Here is a 19,416-nt window from a genome sequence, read left to right on the forward strand (position 1 = left end):
GACAGACTATTTTTCGCCACAAACCCTTTTACCTCGTAAGAACATAATTTTCCCATTGCTAGAATTACCTCATTTACCTTTAGAGTGGATGTTTCTGATTCTGCATATGGTCACACTTATTTGTGCTAAATTTATGTTTATTATTCCTAGGCATGTGTAATCGAATCTCCCATTTGTATCTATCAGATCACTTTTAACTTTTAAAAATTTAATAAAAATTTGAAGAAAAAAAAAAAATAAAAATACACAAACTCACTAACAGGAGGAAAGAGGGCGTGTCCTTACGCGTTTCACGCCGTGTCTGTTCTAGAATTTTATCCATTTGCAAGAGCACTAGGTGGCAGCACTATTTCCTGTCATGTAGTGCTCCAGCCACCTACGTAGGTATCTCTTCAACAAAGAATTCCATGGGAACAAAGCAAATTTAATAATTGTATGCTCTGAAAATGTTTGGGTTCATATCCCTTTAAGGACTGATTGCTCACTGATTGGATATTTTGGACAATTTAAACTCTTCACAAGCATAAAAAAAAAAATCAGTACAGGAACATCTAGTTTATCAAACAAATACAATGTATATTTATAGTTTTGCATCATCTTGCCCCTCTGTGGACACAGCTTTATTTAAAACACAATTGATTTATTATAAAAACACCTTTTATTTTCAAGTATCTGTAAACCATAACAAACAGGTCTAATTTACAGGGCGGTTTCAGTAGATATTACTTACTTTCTGGCACAAAAAAAATGTCAAGTGATCAGATTTTGCTGTCTGGGTTTCAATCTAAAGCAGGGCTCAACAAACCCAGGACAAAGGGAGCCATTGGCTCCTAGAATTTTACTCCTGGCGCCTAACTTTTTGAGTTATTCTCCATATATCTATAGACAAATACCACTGTATGTTTCCTAAACGTAAAAAAAAAAAAAATTACTATCGGTATATGCAATAACCGTCTGTCTAGAAAGTAACGCAGGCAATACCCCAGGAGGCTGTCAGCGCAGTTTTTTAAGATTATGATACACAAACTTGGATGGACGTGTCTGTCCTGAAAGGGCTCAATACTGATATATACTGTGCATATATAAACATTTATTGTGTGTGCAGACCTTATGTAATGTGACATATAATTACTGATATATACTGTGCATATATAAACATTTATTGTGTGTGCAGGCCTTATGTAATGTGACATATAATTACTGATATATACTGTGCATATATAAACATTTATTGTGTGTGCAGACCTTATGTAATGTGACATATAATTACTGATATATACTGTGCATATATAAACATTTATTGTGTGTACAGACCTTATGTAATGTGACATATAATTACTGATATATACTGTGCATATATAAACATTTATTGTGTGTGCAGATCTTATGTAATGTGACATATAATTACTGATATATACTGTGCATATATAAACACTTATTGTGTGTGCAGACCTTATGTAATGTGACATATAATTACTGATATATACTGTGCATATATAAACATTTATTGTGTGTGCAGACCTTATGTAATGTGACATATAATTACTGATATATACTGTGCATATATAAACAGTTATTGTGTGTGCAGACCTTATGTAATGTGACATATAATTACTGATATATACTGTGCATATATAAACATTTATTGTGTGTGCAGACCTTATGTAATGTGACATATAATTACTGATATATACTGTGCATATATAAACATTTATTGTGTGTGCAGACCTTATGTAATGTGACATATAATTACTGATATATACTGTGCATATATAAACAGTTATTGTGTGTGCAGACCTTATGTAATGTGACATATAATTACTGATATATACTGTGCATATATAAACATTTATTGTGTGTGCAGAACTTATGTAATACAGCACTTAATTACTGATATATACTGTGCATATATAAACATTTATTGTGTGTGCAGACCTTATGTAATGTGACATATAATTACTGATATATACTGTGCATATATAAACATGTATTGTGTGTGCAGACCTTATGTAATGTGACATATAATTACTGATATATACTGTGCATATATAAACATTTATTGTGTGTGCAGACCTTATGTAATGTGACATATAATTACTGATATATACTGTGCATATATAAACATTTATTGTGTGTGCAGAACTTATGTAATGTGACATATAATTACTGATATATACTGTGCATATATAAACATGTATTGTGTGTGCAGACCTTATGTAATGTGACATATAATTACTGATATATACTGTGCATATATAAACATTTATTGTGTGTGCAGACCTTATGTAATGTGACATATAATTACTGATATATACTGTGCATATATAAACATGTATTGTGTGTGCAGACCTTATGTAATGTGACATATAATTACTGATATATACTGTGCATATATAAACATTTATTGTGTGTGCAGACCTTATGTAATGTGACATATAATTACTGATATATACTGTGCATATATAAACATTTATTGTGTGTGCAGACCTTATGTAATGCCGCTCTTAATTACTGATATATACTGTGCATATATAAACATTTATTGTGTGTGCAGACCTTATGTAATGTGACATATAATTACTGATATATACTGTGTATATATAAACATTTATTGTGTGTGCAGACCTTATGTAATGTGACATATAATTACTGATATATACTGTGCATATATAAACATATATTGTGTGTGCAGACCTTATGTAATGTGACATATAATTACTGATATATACTGTGCATATATAAACATTTATTGTGTGTGCAGACCTTATGTAATGTGACATATAATTACTGATATATACTGTGCATATATAAACATTTATTGTGTGTGCAGACCTTATGTAATGTGACATATAATTACTGATATATACTGTGCATATATAAACATTTATTGTGTGTGCAGACCTTATGTAATGCTGCACTTAATTACTGATATATACTGTGCATATATAAATATTTATTTTGTTTGCAGACCTTATGTAATATGACATATAATTACTGATATATACTGTGCATGTATAAACATTTATTGTGTGTGTGCAGACCTTATGTAATGTGACATATAATTACTGATATATACTGTGCATGTATAAACATTTATTGTGTGTGTGCAGACCTTATGTAATGTGACATATAATTACTGATATATACTGTGCATATATAAACATTTATTGTGTGTGCAGACCTTATGTAATGTGACATATAATTACTGATATATACTGTGCATATATAAACATTTATTGTGTGTGCAGACCTTATGTAATGTGACATATTATTACTGATATATACTGTGCATATATAAACATTTATTGTGTGTGCAGACCTTATGTAATGTGACATATAATTACTGATATATACTGTACATATATACACATTTATTGTGTGTGCAGACCTTATGTAATGTGACACTTAATTACTGATATATACTGTGCATATATAAACATTTATTGTGTGTGCAGACCTTATGTAATGTGACATATAATTACTGATATATACTGTGCATATATAAACATTTATTGTGTGCAGACCATATGTAATGTGACATATAATTACTGATATATACTGAGCATATATAAACATTTATTGTGTGTGCAGACCTTATGTAATACAGCACTTAATTACTGATATATACTGTGCATATATAAACATTTATTGTGTGTGCAGACCTTATGTAATGTAGCACTTAATTACTGATATTTACTGTGAATATATAAACATGTATTGTGTGTGCAGACCTTATGTAATGTGACATATAATTACTGATATATACTGAGCATATATAAACAGTTATTGTGGGTGCAGAGCTTATGTAATGTGACATATAATTACTGATATATACTGTGCATATATAAACATTTATTGTGTGTGCAGACCTTATGTAATGTGACATATAATTACTGATATATACTGTGCATATATACATTATTGTGTGTGCAGACCTTATGTAATGTGACACTAAATTACTGATATATACTGTGCATATATAAACATTTATTGTGTGTGCAGACCTTATGTAATGCTGCACTTAATTACTGATATATACTGTGCATATATAAACAGTTATTGTGTGTGCAGACCTTATGTAATGTGACATATAATTACTGATATATACTGTGCATATATAAACAGTTATTGTGTGTGCAGACCTTATGTAATGTGACATATAATTACTGATATATACTGTGCATATATAAACATTTATAGTGTGTGCAGACCTTATGTAATGTGACACTTAAGTACTGATATATACTGTGCATATATAAACATTTATTGTCTGTGCAGACCTTATGTAATGTGACATATAATTACTGATATATACTGTGTATATATAAACATTTATTGTGTGTGCAGACCTTATGTAATGTGACACTTAATTACTGATATATACTGTGCATATATAAACATTTATTGTGTGTGCAGACCTTATGTAATGTGACATATAATTACTGATATATACTGTGCATATATAAACATGTATTGTGTGTGCAGACCTTATGTAATGTGACATATAATTACTGATATATACTGTACATATATAAACATTTATTGTGTGTATAGACCTTATGTAATGTGACATATAATTACTGATATATAATGTGCATATATAAACATTTATTGTGTGTGCAGACCTTATGTAATGTAGCACTTAATTACTGATATATACTGTGCATATATAAACATTTATTGTGTGTGCAGACCTTATGTAATGTGACATATAATTACTGATATATACTGTACATATATAAACATTTATTGTGTGTGCAGACCTTATGTAATGTGACATATAATTACTGATATATACTGTGCATATATAAACATTTATTGTGTGTGCAGACCTTATGTAATGTGACATATAATTACTGATATATACTGTGCATATATAAACATTTATTGTGTGTGCAGACCTTATGTAATGTGACATATAATTACTGATATATACTGTGCATATATAAACATTTATTGTGTGTGCAGACCTTATGTAATGTGACATATAATTACTGATATATACTGTGCATATATAAACATTTATTGTGTGTGCAGACCTTATGTAATGTGACATATAATTACTGATATATACTGTGCATATATAAACATTTATTGTGTATGCAGACCTTATGTAATGTGACATATAATTACTGATATATACTGTGCATATATAAACATTTATTGTGTGTGCAGACCTTATGTAATGTGACATATAATTACTGATATATACTGTGCATATATAAACATTTATTGTGTGTGCAGACCTTATGTAATGTGACATATAATTACTGATATATACTGTGCATATATAAACATTTATTGTGTGTGCAGACCTTATGTAATGTGACATATAATTACTGATATATACTGTGCATATATAAACATTTATTGTGTGTGCAGACCTTATGTAATGTGACATATAATTACTGATATATACTGTGCATATATAAACATTTATTGTGTGTGCAGACCTTATGTAATACTGCACTTAATTACTGATATATACTGTGCATATATAAACATTTATTGTGTGTGCAGACCTTATGTAATGTGACATATAATTACTGATATATACTGTGCATATATAAACATTTATTGTGTGTGCAGACCTTATGTAATGTGACATATAATTACTGATATATACTGTGCTTATATAAACATTTATTGTGTGTGCAGACCTTATGTAATGTGACATATAATTACTGATATATACTGTGCATATATACATTATTGTGTGTGCAGACCTTATGTAATGTGACATATAATTACTGATATATACTGTGCATATATAAACATTTATTGTGTGTGCAGACCTTATGTAATGTGACATATAATTACTGATATATACTGTGCATATATACATTATTGTGTGTGCAGACCTTATGTAATGTGACACTTAATTACTGATATATACTGTGCATATATAAACAGTTATTGTGTGTGCAAACCTTATGTAATATGACATATAATTACTGATATATACTGTACATATATAAACATTTATTGTGTGTGCAGACCTTATGTAATGTGACATATAATTACTGATATATACTGTACATATATAAACATTTATTGTGTGTGCAGACCTTATGTAATGTGACATATAATTACTGATATATACTGTGCATATATAAACAGTTATTGTGTGTGCAGACCTTATGTAATGTAGCATTAATTACTGATATATACTGTGCATATATAAACATTTATTGTTTGTGCAGACCTTATGTAATGTGACATATAATTACTGATATATACTGTGCATATATAAACAGTTATTGTGTGTGCAGACCTTATGTAATGTAGCATTAATTACTGATATATACTGTGCATATATAAACATTTATTGTGTGTGCAGACCTTATGTAATGTGACATATAATTACTGATATATACTGTGCATATATAAACATTTATTGTGTGTACAGACCTTATGTAATGTGACATATAATTACTGATATATACTGTGCATATATAAACATTTATTGTGTGTGCAGACCTTATGTAATGTGACATATAATTACTGATATATACTGTACATATATAAACATTTATTGTGTGTGCAGACCTTATGTAATGTGACATATAATTACTGATATATACTGTGCATATATAAACATTTATTGTGTGTGCAGACCATATGTAATGTGACATATAATTACTGATATATACTGTGCATATATAAACAGTTATTGTGTGTGCAGCCCTTATGTAATGTGACATATAATTACTGATATATACTGTGCATATATAAACATTTATTGTGTGTGCAGATCTTATGTAATGTGACATATAATTACTGATATATACTGTGCATATATAAACATTTATTGTGTGTGCAGACCTTATGTAATGTAGCACTAATTACTGATATATACTGTGCATATATAAACATTTATTGTGTGTGCAGACCTTATGTAATGTGACACTTAATTACTGATATATACTGTGCATATATAAACATTTATTCTGTGTGCAGACCTTATGTAATGTGACATATAATTACTGATATATACTGTGCATATATAAACATTTATTGTGTGTGCAGACCTTGTGTAATGTGACATATAATTACTGATATATACTGTGTATATATAAACATTTCTTGCGTGTGCAGACCTTGTGTAATGTGACATATAATTACTGATATATACTGTGCATATATAAACATTTATTGTGTGTGCAGACCTTATGTAATGTGACATATAATTACTGATATATACTGTGCATATATAAACATTTATTGTGTGTGCAGACCTTATGTAATGGGACATATAATTACTGATATATACTGTGCATATATAAACATTTATTGTGTGTGCAGACCTTATGTAATGTGACACTTAATTACTGATATGTACTGTGCATATATAAACATTTATTGTGTGTGCAGACCTTATGTAATGTGACATATAATTACTGATATATACTGTGCATATATAAACATTTATTGTGTGTGCAGACCTTATGTAATGTGACATATAATTACTGATATATACTGTGCATATATAAACATTTATTGTGTGTGCAGACCTTATGTAATGTGACATATAAATACTGATATATACTGTGCATATATAAACATTTATTGTGTGTGCAGACCTTATGTAATGTGACATATAATTACTGATATATACTGTGCATATATAAACAGTTATTGTGTGTGCATACCTTATGTAATGTGACATATAATTACTGATATATACTGTGCATATATAAACATTTATTGTGTGTGCAGACCTTATGTAATGTGACATATAATTACTGATATATACTGTGCATATATAAACATTTATTGTGTGTGCAGACCTTATGTAATGTGACATATAATTACTGATATATACTGTGCATATATAAACATTTATTGTGTGTGCAGACCTTATGTAATGTGACATATAATTACTGATATATACTGTGCATATATAAACATTTATTGTGTGTACAGACCTTATGTAATGTGACATATAATTACTGATATATACTGTGCATATATAAACATTTATTGTGTGTACAGACCTTATGTAATGTGACATATAATTACTGATATATACTGTGCATATATAAACATTTATTGTGTGTGCAGACCTTATGTAATGTGACATATAATTACTGATATATACTGTGCATATATAAACATTTATTGTGTGTGCAGACCTTATGTAATGTGACACTTAATTACTGATATATACTGTGCATATATAAACATTTATTGTGTGTGCAGACCTTATGTAATGTGACATATAATTACTGATATATAATGTGCATATATAAACATTTATTGTGTGTGTGCAGACCTAATGTAATGTGATACTTAATTACTGATATATACTGTGCATATATAAACATTTATTGTGTGTGCAGACCTTATGTAATGTGACATATAATTACTGATATATACTGTGCATATATAAACATTTATTGTGTGTGCAGACCTTATGTAATGTGACATATAATTACTGATATATACTGTGCATATATGATGGGGAATTAGCATTGACACAAATACCTATTCTACTGCTTTATGCTTCTGTAATCACTTTTTTTTCTTGTAAACTACAATGCTTTATTTCCCCAGATCGGACGTGTGGCCCCATATTGACATAAATGCTTTCTCTGCATCATACTATTAGAAGCTTTTGCGTATTCCTATTGGTGCAGCTGAAGGTGTCGGTGCCATAATCACACAGTGAGCAGATAAGGCTGGTATAGTGACGTACTATATATGTTGGACAAAAGATAAATCCGGGGTCTGTTACCTGCATTACATACTGATTTAAAAGACACTGCACCCTGACTCAGCACTATATTTTCCCACATGCATCTCTCAAACGACCACAACCTCAGCTCTAGTCCCCCCCCCATGTGAAGAAATAAATGACATCAGCATGAAGAACATAAGTTTAAATTGATCAGAGGGAAGGACCTGAAATATCCTTTAAATGCAATAAACAAAGCTTATGTTGTGGTAAAACGTCACATTTATATAAAAACTAAACCCATGAGACAGAAATACTGCAGTATTACTGTAATAGTCATTTGTATAAGCCTGTAGTGACACCCAGTGGCCATTACCGGTACTACAATATATATTTTTCATTTAGTTTCATCCGTCACAGTCTCTTGTCGCTTGCGTTTCTTTGATTTTTTCTTTATCTTTGGGGTTGAGTCTAATGGATCCGGCACCCGCTTGGGTGGAATTGCCCCAAAGGGTTGGAAGCGATGTTGTAGCCCGTCTGGGATGGTCAGGGGGGGCCGGTCTGGGATGGGGTGCAGGGCAGGTGGCTCCTTGTAGGTTTCTGCTACGGTGATGATGCCTTGGATAGCTGGGGCGCAGGTCAGTTTAACCTGTGATGCCCCAGGCTGGGGCAGGAAAGCTCTGCAGGGGAGGGGCTCATCACACGGGGAGGCAGAGACCTGGAATCGCCGTTTGATGCCATCTGACGTCACCTTCAGGGTCTTGTTACTAGATAGCGAGATGCGATGTGACGTAAAACTAAACAGATAAAGGAACGTTACAAAGAGACATAGGTAGGCGTCATATAGTCAGGCATGTGCACAACTTAGTTATTAACACTACAATATTTTATCATCAGATCTCGTAAAGACAGTCAAGTCAGATTAAAAATGTAAAATACATTGTCTCCTCCCACAGTTCTTTGTTTATAAATACATATAGCTTGAACAGAAACAAGAGAGAGTCGATGCAAGGACCCGAGCCCCTAGACAGAGGGGATGTTTGTGTCATTACCTCTCCGGGGTGAAGTCTGCAGGAGCCTTAATGAGCCACACTTCTGTGTCAGGGTCAGAGGTCACTGTCCCATCAAGCTTAGCGGCAGGTTCAAAGTTCAGGGGGCACTGAAAGGTAAATCTCTCCCCTGGGGAAGGAAAATGTTTTATTCAAATTAATTATCACAATTCATACTACAATACTGGCATTAGCATCTATGGAGCAGTGCTCTGTATATAGTAACAGCACAGTACTGAGGTACCAGACCTAACATTAGTACAGCACTGAGGTACCAGACCTAACATTAGTACAGCACTGAGGTACCAGACCTAACATTAGTACAGTACTGAGGTACCAGACCTAACATTAGTACAGTACTGAGGTACCAGACCTAACATTAGTACAGTACTGAGGTACCAGACCTAACATTAGCACAGTACTGAGGTACCAGACCTAACATTAGCACAGTACTGAGGTACCAGACCTAACATTAGTACAGTACTGAGGTACCAGACCTAACATTAGTACAGTACTGAGGTACCAGACCTAACATTAGTACAGCACTGAGGTACCAGACCTAACATTAGTACAGCACTGAGGTACCAGACCTAACATTAGTACAGCACTGAGGTACCAGACCTAACATTAGTACAGCACTGAGGTACCAGACCTAACATTAGTACAGTACTGAGGTACCAGACCTAACATTAGTACAGCACTGAGGTACCAGACCTAACATTAGTACAGCACTGAGGTACCAGACCTAACATTAGTACAGCACTGAGGTACCAGACCTAACATTAGTACAGTACTGAGGTACCAGACCTAACATTAGTACAGCACTGAGGTACCAGACCTAACATTTGTACAGCACTGAGGTACCAGACCTAACATTAGTACAGCACTGAGGTACCAGACCTAACATTAGTACAGCACTGAGGTACCAGACCTAACATTAGTACAGCACTGAGGTACCAGACCTAACATTTGTACAGCACTGAGGTACCAGACCTAACATTAGTACAGTACTGAGGTACCAGACCTAACATTAGTACAGTACTGAGGTACCAGACCTAACATTAGTACAGTACTGAGGTACCAGACCTAGCATTAGTACAGTACTGAGGTACCAGACCTAACATTAGTACAGTACTGAGGTACCAGACCTAACATTAGTACAGTACTGAGGTACCAGACCTAACATTAGTACAGTACTGAGGTACCAGACCTAACATTAGTACAGTACTGAGGTACCAGACCTAGCATTAGTACAGTACTGAGGTACCAGACCTAGCATTAGTACAGTACTGAGGTACCAGACCTAGCATTAGTACAGTACTGAGGTACCAGACCTAACATTAGTACAGTACTGAGGTACCAGACCTAACATTAGTACAGTACTGAGGTACCAGACCTAGCATTAGTACAGTACTGAGGTACCAGACCTAACATTAGTACAGTACTGAGGTACCAGACCTAACATTAGTACAGTACTGAGGTACCAGACATAACATTAGTACAGTACTGAGGTACCAGACCTAACATTAGTACAGTACTGAGGTACCAGACCTAACATTAGCACAGTACTGAGGTACCAGACCTAACATTAGTACAGTACTGAGGTACCAGACCTAACATTAGTACAGTACTGAGGTACCAGACCTAACATTAGTACAGTACTGAGGTACCAGACCTAGCATTAGTACAGTACTGAGGTACCAGACCTAACATTAGTACAGTACTGAGGTACCAGACCTAACATTAGTACAGTACTGAGGTACCAGACCTAACATTAGTACAGTACTGAGGTACCAGACCTAACATTAGTACAGTACTGAGGTACCAGACCTAACATTAGTACAGTACTGAGGTACCAGACCTAACATTAGTACAGTACTGAGGTACCAGACCTAGCATTAGTACAGTACTGAGGTACCAGACCTAACATTAGTACAGTACTGAGGTACCAGACCTAACATTAGTACAGTACTGAGGTACCAGACCTAACATTAGTACAGTACTGAGGTACCAGACCTAGCATTAGTACAGTACTGAGGTACCAGACCTAACATTAGTACAGTACTGAGGTACCAGACCTAACATTAGTACAGTACTGAGGTACCAGACCTAACATTAGTACAGTACTGAGGTACCAGACCTAACATTAGTACAGTACTGAGGTACCAGACCTAGCATTAGTACAGTACTGAGGTACCAGACCTAGCATTAGTACAGTACTGAGGTACCAGACCTAACATTAGTACAGTACTGAGGTACCAGACCTAACATTAGTACAGTACTGAGGTACCAGACCTAGCATTAGTACAGTACTGAGGTACCAGACCTAACATTAGTACAGTACTGAGGTACCAGACCTAACATTAGTACAGTACTGAGGTACCAGACATAACATTAGTACAGTACTGAGGTACCAGACCTAACATTAGTACAGTACTGAGGTACCAGACCTAACATTAGCACAGTACTGAGGTACCAGACCTAACATTAGTACAGTACTGAGGTACCAGACCTAACATTAGTACAGTACTGAGGTACCAGACCTAACATTAGTACAGTACTGAGGTACCAGACCTAACATTAGTACAGTACTGAGGTACCAGACCTAACATTAGCACAGTACTGAGGTACCAGACCTAGCATTAGTACAGCACTGAGGTACCAGACCTAACATTAGTACAGTACTGAGGTACCAGACCTAACATTAGTACAGTACTGAGGTACCAGACCTAACATTAGTACAGTACTGAGGTACCAGACCTAACATTAGTACAGTACTGAGGTACCAGACCTAACATTAGCACAGTACTGAGGTACCAGACCTAGCATTAGTACAGCACTGAGGTACCAGACCTAACATTAGTACAGTACTGAGGTACCAGACCTAACATTAGCACAGTACTGAGGTACCAGACCTAGCATTAGTACAGTACTGAGGTACCAGACATAACATTAGTACAGTACTGAGGTACCAGACCTAACATTAGCACAGTACTGAGGTACCAGACCTAGCATTAGTACAGCACTGAGGTACCAGACCTAACATTAGTACAGTACTGAGGTACCAGACCTAACATTAGCACAGTACTGAGGTACCAGACCTAGCATTAGTACAGTACTGAGGTACCAGACATAACATAAAGTTCTTTCAAACATTGGCATAAAAAAAAACCTTTTAAAATCATCTTATTTTCTTTTTTAAGTGGGGGGTCCCTGAATGGCAGTTTGAAAATGTGGTCACCGTCACCCTAGGCGAAGTTTCACTGACACTATAACCAACATGGCGGGTGTTATTGAAAAACAATCGCAGCAAGCAAGGTGGTAACAACACCCGGCATGTTCCCTTCTAACAGGAGGACACACAACTATTGTCACTGTCCCATCGCTATTACACAATATGGCAGCGTCACTCTCAGTACTCCTGATACCACCAGAGCAGCATGCACCACGGGCGCCGCCATCTTACCTGCGGTCTCCATCGCACCTGACTGGCTTCATCTTCTTCCGTGCGTCACTTCCGGTTACTCATTCCCAGCGGGGAAATACCATTATGTGTGATAGACAGGGGAGCTAGAGCTCAGCAAGTCTCACCTAAATGATATTGCTTCTGAAAGAGATTGTTGTGCATAGATACAGGTCTAATATAATCTATAATATGACGGTAATAATATTATGTATTAGCATTTTAGATAAAGTGGTACAGTCCAGTCAGTTTTTGTATTAAAATAAACTTTATTGGCAACAGGAAAACAGTTGTATTTATTACAGAAAGTGCTGCTCCTCTTATTACACCAGACAGTGGGAAATACTACAAGTGGGAGGGGCTTATAGGATAGTATTAGTACTCCATACAAAAGAACCACTTATGTTACATCCCCGCAGAGCAATCAGAGGACATCTCCTGTCTTCCTTTAAAGGGACCATAAAGGGACAGTATACATGAATTTTCATATATCTGCATGTAATAGAGACTACTATAAAGAATAAGATGCACAGATATAAAAATCCAGTATGAAACTGTTTAAAACTTACTTAGAAGCTCTCAGTTTAGCTCTGTTGAAAAGGGAGTTGGAAAGCCCACTGCAAGTGGGAAATAAGACCCTCCCCTGCCTTTGCATATGAAAAGACCCTTTACACAAACAGGAGCAAGCTGGAGAAGGTATACGTCGGTATTCTCATAAAACTTTGGGGCTTGGTTAGGAGTCTGAAAATCAGCGCAATGTTATTTAAAAATAAGCAAAACTATACTTTTTTAAAAAAAAAACAAAAAAAAAAACAACTTTATGGGCTATATAAATAGATCATCTACAAAACATTTATGCAAAGAAAATATGAGTGTATAATGTCCCTTTAATTTCAAACTTAAATTCCCCATAACATGTTTCTTGATGCAGTAAACATTTATTTTACTCACTTTTTCTATAACATTCGGAAAATTCTATTTCCACTGATCCCAGAGAGGGTGGAGGGCTTTCAGTGGAATTCAGAAAGATGACCCTGCAACATGCTACAGTATTCAAATTATCTGTACAGGAGCTAATTTATATCTGTCCCTAGCAGCATAGGAGATAAGATAAACATGCTCAAGGAATATGTTCCTGGACTGTAAAACAATGCGCATGTTGCTAACAAAATAACAGTTTAAATATTTATCAAACATATTTTGTACGTAGATTGTTTATGTTATGCAGGTGATACATTTCTGCTGCATATACAATGATGACTTTAATGTCTCTTTATTTTAATATAAAAAATAACATTTTTAAATTGAAATACCAATAGGGCAACAATTCTGCACACCCACTGCACCTCCACCCCCATCCCCTGATTACAACCTTACTGCTCTGTTACCAGCTTTATATTAGTGAAAAACAAGTGTAAAATGTCTTTTCTAATATGCAGTTTTGTGGCACATTCAGATATCATGCAGAAAGTTCCTATGAAATATACATGGTCCAGGGCTCCTGCTCATCTGACAGCTTTTTTATAACCCAAGTCCAGCCCTACAATAGGTATATATGATAAGAGTGACCCCCCTCCGTTTGCTATAACAAAAAAACTCACTTGCTGAGCAATAAATGAGTTTGTTTCTAAAAGGAATTTCTTTAGCTATCTAGGAATTCAGTGCATCAATTACTGTACACTGTGCTGATCAAGTTCCCATTAGTCTAATTGGTTACATAAACCACCGATGATAAAATGATATACACCCTACTGAAAGGTCTCATGTTCAGTCAGATAATGGTGACCACTAGAAAAAAGGTATAAGGCAAATCGTCCCACTACAGTCATTCGGCTGCAATATACAGTATTGTGTGACAGTCAACTCACAGGTCATCAGTTTTTATTGAATATATTTATGTTTGTTTGTCCGTCTGCAGAAGATACAGTCATTTGTCAAAGAGTTGATGTTCCAGGGGCGATTAATCAAATCTGAAGTGATATAAAAAATGAAGAGAAAAGACAAATGGGATTTAAAGGGACAGTCAATTCAAAAACAAACTTTCATGATTCAGATAGGGCATGTAATTTTAAACTACTTTCCAATTCACTTTTATCACCAATTTTGCTTTGTTCTCTTGGTATTCTTAGTTGAAAGCTAAACCTAGGAGGTTCATATGCTAATTTCTTAGACCTCGAAGGCTGCCTCTAATCTAAATGCATTTAGATCGTTTTTCACCACTAGAGGGCATAAGTTCATGTGTTTTATATAGATAACATTGAGCTCATGCATGAGAATTTACCATGGAGACAGCTCTGATTGGCTAAACTGCAAGTCTGTCAAAAGAACTGAAATAAGGGGGCAGTCTGCTGAGGCTTAGACACAAGGTAATTACAGAAGTAAAATGTGTATAATTATAACTGTGTTGGTTATGCAAAACTAGGGAATTGGTAATTAAGGGATTATCTATCTTTTAAAATGACAAAAATTCTGGTGTTGACTGCCCCTTTAAAGTTCAGCATCACAAAGTGTAAAATTGTGCTTTTTGGAAAGAAAAATCCAAAGGTTAGTTACAGAGTCAATGAGAATTTAGTGAGTGTTACAGAAGAGGAACCGGACTTGGGAATTATTATTTCAGTTGATTTACAATTCAGTAAACAATGCAGCAGTGCAGCGAGTAAGGCCAGCAGAATACTGTGTTTTATTAGTAGAGTTATTAGCAGCAGAAATAGTCAGGTTCTTATGTCACGTTACCGAGCGCTAGTTAGACCTCATGTTGAGTATTGTGTGCAGTTCTGGAGGCCGCATCTGCAGGATATAAATAAACTGAAATCACAAGAGGTCATGATCTTAAGCAGAAGACTAGCAGGTTTGGGAGTAATTTAGGGAAGCACTTCCTGTCAGAAAGGCTGGTGGTTGTAACCGGATTCGCTCTTGTAAAATCTCGTATTCGCATTAATATGGCAGCACTTCTCCTGCTAACAATCAACAAATTGATATCAGTAAATTATGAAACTGCCTTTCTTGTAGCATTTTTATTTCTGTGCTGTAATTCATGTTTATTTGAGATTAATTTCTGTCTGTGGCCCCCATATTAATCTATACACAGCCCATGTGCCCTAAACGCAATAAATATTGTGACATGTAATATTTTGTCCCATAGGTGGCGCTCATAGAACAAAGTTCATTTTAATTGCAATGTTGCTTTCACAGAATATTTTGTTCTTTGCTGTATTGTTTATTGTAAAAGAGAGAACGAAGAAGCAGTGAGAGAAACACGAAAAGAGGAAGAGAGAGCTAATATTGAAAAGAGAATATACAGAGAGAGAGATGGGCAAACAAGAGAGAAAAATATACAGAAAGAGAGGAGAAGAGAGATACAGAGGGAAAAAAGAGACAGATAATTAGGAGAAAAAGACAGAGAAACAGAGAGAAAGAGGGAGAGTGAGAGAGAAAGAGAGAGAGAGAGAGAGAGAGAGAGAGAGAGAGAGAGAGAGAGAGAGAGAGAGAGAGAGAGAGAAAGAGAGAGAGAGAGAGAGAGAGAGAGAGAGAGAGAGAAAGAGAGAGAGTAAGAAAGATAGAAATTGAGAAAGAGAGAGAGTAAGAAAGATAGAGAGAAATTGAGAAAGAGAGAGAGAGGAAAGAGAGAGAGAGAAAAAGAGAGAGAAAGAGAGAGAGAGGGAGAGAGAGTAAGAAAGATAGAGAGAAATTGAGAAAGAGACAGGAGAGAGAGAGAGAGTGAGAGAGAAAGAGAGAGAAAGAAAGAGAAAAAGAGAGAGGAAGAGAGAAAGAAATCGAGAAAGAGAGAGGAGAGAGAAAGAGAGATAGAAAAAGAGAGACCGAGAGAGAAAGAATGAGAAAAGGAGAGAGAAAGAGAGATAGAGGGGGATAGAAAGAAAGAGAGAGAGAGAAAGAAAGAAAGAGAGAGAGAAATCGAGAAAGAGAGAGAGGAGAGAGAAAGAAAAAGAGAGACAGAGAGAGAAAGAAAGAGAAAAAGAGAAAGAGAGAGGGAGAGGGAGAGAGAAAGAAAGAGAGAGAGAGAGAGAGAGAGAGAGAGAGAGAGAGAGAAAGAGAGTGAGAAAGAGAGGGAAATAGGAAGAAAGAGAGAGAGAGAAAAAAAGAGAGAGAAATAGAGAAAGAGATAAAGAAAGAGAGAGGTAGAGAAAGAAAGAAAGAAAGATAGAGAGAGAGGTAGAGAAAGAAAGAGAGGAAGATAACGAGAGAGAGAGAGAGAGAGAGAAAGAAAGAGAGAGAAAGAAAGAAAGAGAGAGAGAGAAAGAGAGAGAAAGAAAGAGAGAGACAGAAAGAAAGAAAGAGAGAGAGAAAGAAAGAGAGAGAGAGAGAGAAAGAAAGAGAGAGAGAGAGAGAGAGAGAAAGAAAGAGAGAGAGAGAAAGAAAGAGAGAGAGAGAGAGAGAGAAAGAAAGAGAGAGAGAGAAAGAAAGAAAGAGAGAGAGAGAAAGAAAGAGAGAGAGAGAGAGATAATTATGTACCATTGATATATATTATGTGTTATATTATTATGTATAATTTATGTATTATATGTATTATATGTATATATTATGTGTTATATTATTATGTATAATTTATGTATTATATGTATTATATGTATATATTATGTGTTATATTATTATGTATAATTTATGTATTATATGTATTATATGTATATATTATGTGTTATATTATTATGTATAATTTATGTATTATATGTATTATATGTATATATTATGTGTTATATTATGCATTATATTGTTATGTATTATATGTATATATTATGTTATATTATGCATTATATTGTTATGTATTATATGTATATATTATGTATTATTTTATTATGTATATTTTATGTATTATATGTATATATTATGTGTTATATTATTATGTATATGTTTTGTATAATATGTATATATAATGTGTTATATTACTATGTATTATATGTATATGTTATATGTATATAATATGTATTTTATTATTATGTATTTTTGTAGCTTCTATGTTTATAATAAAACTCTGTAAGTTATGTGATGGTAAAATGCGTATGGATACGCAGCCAACCAACAAGCTTTGTTTCATAGATGTGTTTTTCTAGTGAATCAGTGAAGATTCCCCCATTTCCTATATCTCTCCCTATTCCATTCTGTCTCCCCACTTCATGTCATTCTGACACCCCCTTGTTCTCTTACCTTGCCCTGAGGATTTTCATTCCCTTCTCTTTCTCTTTTCCTCTCTCGTTATCACTCATATTATTGTCCCTTTTCCCAGCTATCATCCCTTTCTGTTTCATTCTCACTTTCTTACTGTGCAGGACAGCATTCTCTTTCATTGCATCTCCTTTTTGTCTTATTGTCTACCTGTTACCAATTCCCCTTTCATTTCACCTACCTTATTTATCTAACACTCTCATATTCACCCTCTCTCCTCTCCATTTTTACATTTTTGAGACCCTTTCCCTCTTTTCCCACTTATCCCCTCCCCCTTTGACATTAGGGTGTTTGTAAAAAACATACACATGGCTAAAGCCAGCCATCTACACTATGTAATCCCAATAAAATGTGTGATTTAAAGACATACCATCCTTCATAGATACTCTCCTCTCTGTAATTTCACTCATTGGGTTTTCTGGACTGGAATCCGGTTGACAATTTTATATAATTCTCTTTTCTTTATAGAAGAGACATTTAATAAAATATTGAACAAATAAAATAATCGCTGTGCGCACACATAGATTATAAGGCTCAAGAACGTGCAATAACCATAGTAACTCACATCCAAGAGGTTAGTTTGCTTGGGATCAAGCACAAATTTAATATTGTCATGAACTTAAGGGCAGTGAAAGACGACAGTCATCTGGTACAAGTAACTGTAAAAGATATCATCAACGTATCGCCTCCAAAAATAAATCTACTGAGTCAATGGGTTATTTGAGAGGCCAGAGATTCAAAGTTGGCAAGATCAGCTCTGCATACCAACAAGATATGTTGGCTCCTTTCACCATGTCATGTTCTCTCTCATAGACAGCACTGCATGCTGTAAATTGTTTACCAATCTAATAATGCAATAGGGAGCACACTGACTACTGTGTAATTGCAGTCATTTAATATAGTAATAAAGGGCAATAACAGCTTCACATAGAACATTGCAAATTAATCTCAACACAAACTGTTAAAAACATTAACTGAACAGGGGATTCTTCAAAGTCTTGGGTGTCATTTTGCGCCACTGAGATAGAACTCTATGTATTTAACCCACG

General features: G+C 34.5%; 1 protein-coding gene across 8 annotated transcripts; it reads right to left on the reverse strand.

Moving 5' to 3' along the window:
- Window positions 1–8,867: 8,867 nt before the first annotated feature.
- POLR1G (RNA polymerase I subunit G) lies at window positions 8,868–18,975 on the reverse strand. Of its 8 annotated transcripts, none has more exons than XM_053688779.1 (5): window positions 18,933–18,966; window positions 18,738–18,827; window positions 13,193–15,976; window positions 9,730–9,856; window positions 8,868–9,474 (listed from the first exon to the last, which is right to left on the reverse strand). In XM_053688779.1, the coding sequence occupies exons 3-5, from the start codon at window positions 13,203–13,205 to the stop codon at window positions 9,075–9,077; spliced, it is 540 nt and encodes a 179-aa protein (XP_053544754.1). In that variant the 5' UTR covers window positions 13,206–15,976; window positions 18,738–18,827; window positions 18,933–18,966; the 3' UTR covers window positions 8,868–9,074. The 8 variants fall into 8 exon arrangements, with proteins under 8 accessions (XP_053544754.1, XP_053544755.1, XP_053544757.1 ...); XM_053688780.1 differs by having other exon boundaries at window positions 13,193–13,333; window positions 18,933–18,950; XM_053688782.1 differs by lacking the exon at window positions 18,933–18,966 and having other exon boundaries at window positions 13,193–13,330; window positions 15,923–15,976; window positions 18,738–18,926.
- Between the last annotated feature and the right edge of the window lie 441 nt (window positions 18,976–19,416).

Source organism: Bombina bombina, chromosome 7 (genome assembly GCF_027579735.1).
Source record: "Bombina bombina isolate aBomBom1 chromosome 7, aBomBom1.pri, whole genome shotgun sequence".
NCBI classification, from domain to species: Eukaryota; Metazoa; Chordata; class Amphibia; order Anura; family Bombinatoridae; genus Bombina; species Bombina bombina.

Excerpts from the sequence above, each read along its gene's own strand:
- POLR1G (XM_053688777.1), bottom strand. The coding sequence starts at position 18,777 with ATGAGTGAAATTACAGAGAGGAGAGTATCTATGAAGGATG. Across the intron at positions 9,857-18,737 it reads GAGAGTATCTATGAAGGATG|GGGAGAGATTTACCTTTCAG; the intron begins GTATGTCTTTAA and ends TTCCTTCCCCAG. Across the intron at positions 9,475-9,729 it reads GCAGACTTCACCCCGGAGAG|TTTTACGTCACATCGCATCT; the intron begins GTAATGACACAA and ends TTATCTGTTTAG.